General features: G+C 46.7%; 1 protein-coding gene across 3 annotated transcripts in view; it reads right to left on the bottom strand.

The window, feature by feature from the left end:
* Window positions 1–6,921: 6,921 nt before the first annotated feature.
* Window positions 6,922–8,607, bottom strand: part of CAPN10 (calpain 10) — a 64,724-nt gene continuing 63,038 nt past the window's right edge. For all 3 annotated transcript variants that reach the window (XM_075340371.1, XM_075340373.1, XM_075340374.1), the window contains 3 exons: window positions 8,191–8,378; window positions 7,977–8,022; window positions 6,922–7,255 (listed from right to left, as the gene is read on the bottom strand). In XM_075340371.1, the coding sequence (XP_075196486.1) occupies window positions 7,229–7,255; window positions 7,977–8,022; window positions 8,191–8,378 (261 nt within the window). In that variant the 3' untranslated portion in view covers window positions 6,922–7,228. The remainder of the gene's footprint in view (window positions 7,256–7,976; window positions 8,023–8,190; window positions 8,379–8,607) is intronic.

Here is an 8,607-nt window from a genome sequence, read left to right as displayed (position 1 = left end):
GCAAGAAGGAGGAAAGCCAATAACTGGTTAAACAAATTCAATCCGAAGGAACATCGGAGAACTGAAACCATTCAACATGAACAACATGTGTACCCGAAAAAAACAAAAATCCCGAAGGAAACAGGGCGGGTGCTGGGTCTCCCAATTGGAGCTAGAAGAAAAGGAATTTAAGGTAAGTAACAAAATTCCCTTCTTCTTCGGCGCTCCATTGGGAGACCCAGACGATTGGGACGTCCAAAAGCAGTCCCTGGGTGGGTAAAATAATACCTCAAATTAGGGCCGTAAAACAGCCCTTCCCTACATGGAGGCAACCGCCGCCTGCAGGACTCTTCTCCTAGGCTGGCATCCGCCTAAGCGTAGGTATGCACCTGATAATGCTTGGTGAAAGTGTGCAGACTCGACCAGGTAGCTGCCTGGCACACCTGCTGAGCCGTAGCCTGGTGCCGTAATGCCCAGGACGCACCCACGGCTCTGGTAGAATGGGCCTTCAGCCCTGATGGAACCGGAAGCCCAGCAGAACGGTAGGCTTCAAGAATTGGTTCCTTGATCCATCGAGCCAGGGTGGATTTGGAAGCCTGCGACCCTTTACGCTGACCAGAGTCAAGTACAAAGAGTGCATCCGAGCGGCGCAGGGGCGCCGTGCGGGAAATGTAGATTCTGAGTGCTCTCACCAGATCCAACAAATGCAAATCCATTTCATATCGATGAACTGGATGAGGACAAAAGGAAGGTAAGGAGATATCCTGATTGAGATGAAAGGGGGATACCACCTTAGGGAGAAACTCCGGAATCGGGCGCAGCACTACCTTGTCTTGGTGAAACACCAGGAAGGGAGCTTTGGCTGACCGCGCTGCTAGCTCGGACACTCTCCGAAGAGATGTGACCGCTACCAGAAAGGCCACTTTCTGTGAAAGTCGAGAAAGTGAAACATCCCTCAGAGGCTCGAAGGACGGCTTCTGGAGAGCAATTAGTACCCTGTTCAGATCCCATGGGTCTAACGGCCTCTTGTACGGAGGGACAATGTGACAAACCCCCTGCAGGAACGTGCGTACCTGAGGAAGTCGTGCTAGGCGCTTCTGAAAGAATACAGACAGCGCTGGGACTTGTCCTTTAATGGAGCCGAGCGACAAACCTTTTTCCAAACCAGATTGCAGGAAGGAAAGAAAAGTAGGCAATGCAAATGGCCAGGGAGACACTCCCTGAGCAGAGCACTAAGATAAGAATATCTTCCACGTCCTGTGGTAGATCTTGGCAGACGTCGGCTTCCTAGCCCGTCTCATGGTGGCAATGACGTCTTGAGATAATCCTGAAGACGCTAGGATCCAGGACTCAATGGCCACACAGTCAGGTTCAGGGCCGTAGAATTCAGATGGAAAAACGGCCCTTGGGACAGTAAGTCTGGCCGGTCTGGTAGTGCCCACGGTTGGCCGACCGTGAGATGCCACAGATCCGGGTACCACGACCTCCTCGGCCAGTCTGGGGCGACGAGGATGGCGCGGCGGCAATCGGAGCTGATCTTGCGTAGCACTCTGGGCAACAGTGCCAGAGGGGGAAACACATAGGGTAGCTGGAACTGCGACCAATCCTGAACTAAGGCGCCTGCCGCCAGAGCTCTTTGATCGTGAGACCGCGCCATGAAAATCGGGACCTTGTTGTTGTGCCGAGACGCCATTAGGTCGACGTCCGGCATCCCCCAGCGGCTACAGATTTCCTGAAACACGTCCGGGTGCAGAGACCATTCCCCTGCGTCCATACCCTGGCGACTGAGGAAGTCTGCTTCCAAGTTTTCTACGCCCGGGATGTGAACTGCGGATATGGTGGATGCTCTGTCTTCCACCCACATCAGAATCCGCCGGACTGCCTGGGAGGCTTGCCGACTGCGTGTTCCGCCTTGGTGGTTGATGTATGCCACCGCTGTGGAGTTGTCCGACTGAATTCGGATCTGTTTGCCTTCCAGCCACTGCTGGAAGGCTTGCAGGGCAAGATACACTGCCCAGATTTCCAGAACATTGATCTGAAGGGTGGACTCCTGCTGAGTCCACGTACCCTGAGCCCTGTGGTGGAGAAATTTTGTTTGATCTGGGCTGGTGTAAGGAAGAATCCTTACCCTTGGACTGTTTAATGATTTCATCCAATCGCTCACCAAACAGTCTGTCACCAGATAATGGCAAACTGGTTAAGCACTTTTTGGAAGCAGAATCTGCCTTCCATTCCCTTAACCACAAGGCTCTGCGTAAAAACCACGGAGTTGGCGGACGCCACTGACGTACGGCTCGTAGAGTCCAGGACAGCATTAATAGCGTAAGTCGCAATGCAAACATATGCGAGGTTAAGGACGCCACCTGCGGCACAGATGTACGTGTGACAGTGTCCACCTGCGCAAGACCAGCTGAAATAGCTTGGAGTGCCCATACGGCTGCGAATGCCGGAGCAAACGACACGCCGATAGCTTCATAGACAGATTTCAACCAGAGGTCCATCTGTCTGTCAATGGCATCTTTAAGTGAAGTCCCATCTTCCACTGCAACTATGGATCTAGCCGCAAGCCTGGAGATTGGGGGATCCACCTTTGGACACTGGGTCCAGCGCTTGACCACGTCAGGGGGAAAGGGATAACGTGTATTCTTAAGACGTGTGGAGAAACGCTTGTCTGTGAAGTCGAGGGTCTCTCCCAGCGAGCTCGCTTAGGCTGTCTGGGACTGTCGTCCGTGTCAGAGCCTTCAGCCTGGGATGCATGGGACCCCCTTGGAGCACGTATTAGTTCCAACTGAGGGAGACCGGGGGGCATTGATTCAACAGTGCCCATTGTCTGAGTCACCGGCCTGGACTGTAAAGTTTCTAGAATCTTGGTCATAGTCCCAGACATTTTATCAGCAAAAAACTGCAAACTCTGTCCTCTGGACAGTTTCACAGGTGGCTCTCTCTGGGCCACCACTAGCAGAGACTCTACCCAATGGGGGTTAGTGGAACCTGCCGGTAAAACAGCCTCACATGCGGTACAGACAGCATAGAAAGCCTGTGCCTTGGCACCCTTGCTTTTTTGCGGACGACATGCTGTTGTCTCCTCAGAGCAATCTAGGGGTATATAGCCAAGAAGCGACCGTACAGTGCAAATATAGGTACAAGCATAAAGTACACAAAACACTGAGGCACTAGTGGGGTCAGCACCAAGGTGCTGCTTACCGCCCGCTTAAGCGGGTGTGTGGTCGCCAGAATCCCTTGACCGGGTCTCCCAGAGCCTGTGTCCGTTCTCCAGCTTAGACTGCATGCAGGAATGGCTGCCGGCGTCCTGTGAAGAGGGGCGGGCCGTGGGCGTGCCCCAGACAAAGAGCGGGAAACTGGCGTCCCACTGTGCCCAGTGAGAGGGCTGGAGTATGTAAATAAGACTCCAGCCCTCGGTGCTGACCATTGTACAGCGTCTCGCCCCTTCCCTGACTGGCAGGCCCGGGGGCGGGAAGGAAACGAAACTAGGCCGCAAAAGCCGGGGACTCGATTTATAAGCGCTGCCGTCGTAAAAGCACGGTCAGCGCGGAAGTCCCCGGCGCACCACAAGTCTCATCCGCGCCGCAGCTTCTAGCAGCGGCCGGCGCGGCAGTTTCCCACACATTAACTCACTCAGCTAAGCTGCAGTGAGTATAGCCCCAGCGCGCAGCGCTGTTGTCCCCGGCGCACTAACACACCCAGCATGCTGGTGTGTGTGTGCGTGGTCTGTACGGGGACACAGAGTACCTTAACGTTGCAGGGCCTTGTCCCTGACGATACTCAGCTCCATTCCAGCAGGATCTCCGGGTCTGTGGATGGAGCCCGGCCTCAGAGCCTGGAGGCCGGTAAGATCCCACTTCACCCAGAGCCCTCAGGGGAATGGGGAAGGAAAGCAGCATGTGGGCTCCAGCCTCCGTACCCGCAATGGGTACCTCAACCTTAACAAACACCGCCGACAAGAGTGGGGTGAGAAGGGAGCATGCTGGGGGCCCTAGTATGGGCCCTCTTTTCTTCCATCCGACATAGTCAGCAGCTGCTGCTGACTAAACAGTGGAGCTATGCGTGGATGTCTGACCTCCTTCGCACAAAGCTTGAAAACTGAGGAGCCCGTGATCCCACGGGGGGTGTATATGCAGAAGGGGAGGGGCCTTACACTTTTTAGTGTAATACTTTGTGTGGCCTCCGGAGGCAGTAGCTATACACCCAATCGTCTGGGTCTCCCAATGGAGCGCCGAAGAAAACTAGTTTTTTCTGTGGCGAAATGGACTTTGAATGAAGAGGTGAGAGGACTGGAATGGTTTCATGGATGACTGCGCGGAGAGGGAGGAGCAGGAGAGTATAGCAATATGATGTGGAGCGACACGGCTGATGGAGGAGGTGTTCCTGTTAGTCTGAGGCATTATTGCATAATTTAAGTTTTGTTTATTTGTAGAGCCACGAGGTTTGTAGGCTCAAGTTATATAATATAATTATGATTTGAGAATTCTATTATTATATTTACATATATGCAGAGAAAGAACCTGATTTATAAATCATATGTGTTTATCTGTTTATTGTTATCAGTTATATGAAAAGTGAAATACTCTCTGTATTGATCCCTAATGATTTAATAAAAAAAGATCTGATTTAAAAAAGAAGCGCGACGAGTGGGCGATCTCTCAGCGCTGCCTGCCTCGAGGCACGGTGAGGGGGGAGCTTGGGCGGACGTAAATATGGGGGCTCTGGGCACCGGGGTGACGCAGAGCATACAATGTCTGGCCACTTAGGAAAAGGGGAGACCTGGCGATCGAGCACCCTGTTACCCTCTTTCCGCATGGGGTGTCTCAAACGCCTGCTCTCCCCCTATCGCCCAACTGATCAAAGAACAGAAGAGATTAGAGGGATGAAAAACGTGCCCGATAAAGAAAAATGAAAAAAGGGCCTGGGAAACAGGTCCATGTCCACTGCCTAGGACACCAAGCAAAAAAACTGGAGGAGGAGCTAACTTTCTTACATTTTTGCACAGTGTCAACCTCCTGGCAACAACAGCATATACCCATGGTCCTGTGTCCCCTAATAAGGCAAGAGAGAAATGGCTTTCTTCTTGCCACTCTTCCATAAAGGCCAGATTTATGCAGTGTACAGATTGTTGTCCTATGGACAGACTCTCCCACATCAGCTGTAGATCTCTACAGCTCATCCAGAGTGATCATGGGCCTCTTGGCTGCATCTCTGATCAGTCTTCTCCTTGTTTGAGATGAAAGTTTGGATGGACAGCCAGGTCTTGGTAGATTTGCAGCTGTATGATACTCCTTTCATTTCAATATGATCGCTTGCACAGTGCTCCTTGGGATGTTTAAAGTTTTAAAAATCTTTTTGTAACCAAATCCGGCTTTAAACTTCTCCACAACAGTATCACGGACCTGCCTGTTGTGCTCCTTGGTCTTCATGATGCTCTCTGCGCTTTAATCAGAACACAAGACTATCACAGAGCAGGTGCATTTATACGGAAACTTGATTACACACAAGTGGATTATATTTATCATCATCAGTCATTTAGGACAACATTGGATCTTTCATAGATCCTCAATGAACTTCTGGAGTGAGTTTGCTGCACTGAAAGTAAAGGGGATGAATAATATTGCACGCCCCACTTTTCAGTTTTTTATTTTTAGAAAAGGTTTAAAATAAGCAATACATTTCGTTTAACTTCACAATTGTGTCCCACTTGTTGTTAATTCTTCACCATTAATTTATAAAAAAAATTATCTTTATGTTTGAAGCCTGAAATGTGGGTAAAGGTTGACAAATTCAAGGGGGCCGAATACTTTCGAAGGCACTGTATATACACCATGTGTGTATGGTGTACATATATTGTACATATATAAAACACACACACACACACACACACACACACACTGTATGTTATATAATACAATCCCCCATTGTGCACTCTTCTCACCCGTGCTGTCTCCTCTGCCTCCCCACACCTGCGCTGTCTCTCACCTTGTGCTCTGTCTTCTCCTCCTGCACTGTGATAAGCACAGCATCCTTACAGCTGAGCAGTGTCCCGATGCGGAGATCAGTGCTGCTGACAGGAGGTGTTAGATGCTCAGGACGCATCAAGAATGATGAGAGACAGTGCACGGGGAAAAAGGGAGACAGTTACCTGGACCCTATACATCATAAAAGGGCTGGGGACATCAGTAACAGCTGCCATCTCCTCTCTCAGTAATGGAAAAGTCTTCACTGAATGCAGATATTACCTCAGAACTGAGAATTTTGATAATGACTGATGAATTCTGGCAGAAAAAGAAGCAAAATTTGTCTGATAAGAAATATTACAAAGTTACTTATGTTCATTTGTAATATTAATCTAATAAAAATTAAAACAACGGTTACACTTTAAGAACTATCTTCAGCATAAAGATGAAGAAAGTGTCTTGGTTCCCCCAAAGCAATAATCGCAACATTGAATCCATCTGGGATTACATGGAGACAAAAGGATTTACGCAACCTACATCCACAGAAGATCTGTGGTTAGTTCTCCAATTTGGTTGCTCCAACTCTGCAGAGTTCCTTCGAAGCTTTGTTACTTTTAACCCGACTTTAATTCTGCAAAATCCCTTTATGTAAATGTGTCCACAAAAACTTATGGTTTTTAAATGTAAAAGGTGGTCACACCAAATATTAATTGGATTTAATTTCTCTTTGTCCACTGACTTTGCATTTTATTCATTGATCAAAATATTTACACTTCTAGATTTGAAAACATTTGTATATTGCAGCATTTTCTCCACACCTGCTTAAAACTTTTGCACAGTACTACATATCAATGCAATGGCTGGACTGATATCACCTTCTTCCTCAAACACAGCTTACTGAAAATAGTTTTGGGGTTTTTTTTAACATGTAATTTAGTGACAGGCACTTTTTATCAATTTGACGAAGCAAAGGAAAGATGGTAGAAAAATACAGTTTATTTTACTGTATTGTCACAGTAAACAGTTCAGATTTGCATCACAAAGTACAAAACATAGAAACAGGGAGTAAAAAAAAAAATTCTTATAGCAGTTTACGTTTTTAGATTATTGGTGGCAGTGTCACCTCAGATTTTGGGTTAGTACCAAACTCATCATATGATCAATTTAATACCCTGTTTGTCAGCTTATACATTTTTTTTACAGAAATGTCTTTAAAAAAGATTGAACTTTTTGGGTCGTCAACAAAAAAAATGAAAGACATCCTGAAATGGGTTTTTCAACTTTTACTTCATAAGTGATATAACAGAAACCTAGAAGAAGAAAGAAAGAAAAATACTGAAGATACATGAAAGCAACAAATTGGATATTTTCTTTTTGTTTTCATCTCTACATACTTGGTGGAGAGCCAGACATTCAGATCACAGATTAAGGATAGATTATGCTACGATGTTTATACGTATAGCTTTATTTTTCAATAGGACATAAAAAGCAGTAGTAAATATTCATATTCATTAGAAACAAAAAATGGCACCCCCAAAAATATAAATTGAATGCTTAATGGGGTTATGTCAGCAGGTGTTTGCTATGTAAGCTACAGCCAGCATGCTGCAAGGGTTAACACAAAGTTCAGGCATGCCTGCTTTGTCACAGTCAAATCTTTTTATTTGATATGTTTGTTTAAGCAGCAGGACGCTTATTACAGGACTAGAAACTCACATACCTAGATGTCCGGCACACCCTATGCTATGATTGACACCTCACAGTCAATGTACAATCTCCATAGAGAGCCTGGTGTAAGTGTGGACAGCCCTCTGGACTATGCTCATGACTAAAGCTAAAAATTAAATTTGTGTCAGAACGGCTGCAGCCAGTAATCTAAGTGATAAGTCATTGGATTCAGAATCCCCTTGCCTACCTTCATGCTGCTCTCTGATGAGGTAGCAAAAACCTGCTGACAGATTCCCTTTAAAACTTCAAATGGTATTTATGCCTGTCAAAACCAAGCTAAAAAGAGTGTACTTATTTTCTAACCTCTTTTAGGATCTGCCCCAGCATCTCCTCACTCTGGATAGGTTTCCTGTAGAAACACAAAATTACAGAAATACAAAAGTTAAAAGAAAACCTCAAATATATACATTCCTTTTCATCACGGTTTGTAAATGGAGAGGCACAAGAAATATGTGAGTACCGTGTTGTATATCACAAGGACCTTACAAGCAGGTGGTGACTGGCACACTGCACTCACCTCTCAGTCTTTGTAGAGATAAAGATTGAGAATTTGCACTCCTGATCAGGAAGGTAAGTGGAAGGCACAATAAGATATTGTCCAGAGGACAAATTACAGATTTTGGATACTTCTAAGGAGTGACTATGTGGGATACAGCTGGCACATGGTTCTTGTGAAAAAGGAGAGAGGCCATCATCAGCTGGTGCCTAAAGACACATGAAAAAGTTCATATACTTAGATCAAAACAAAAGCGTGATTGGAAACACAAGCTATACACTGTGATGGAGAGATATAGATACAGAGATATACATACATACATACATATACATATATGAAGGGAATTTTGTTACTTACCGTAAATTCCTTTTCTTCTAGCTCTTATTGGGAGACCCAGACGATTGGGGTATAGCTACTGCCCTCTGGAGGCCACACAAA

The sequence above is a fragment of the Anomaloglossus baeobatrachus genome, chromosome 3 (genome assembly GCF_048569485.1).
Source record: "Anomaloglossus baeobatrachus isolate aAnoBae1 chromosome 3, aAnoBae1.hap1, whole genome shotgun sequence".
In the NCBI taxonomy this organism is placed as follows: domain Eukaryota; kingdom Metazoa; phylum Chordata; class Amphibia; order Anura; family Aromobatidae; genus Anomaloglossus; species Anomaloglossus baeobatrachus.
Note: the sequence above shows the minus strand (reverse complement) of the source record. Positions and strands in the feature narration are given on the sequence as shown.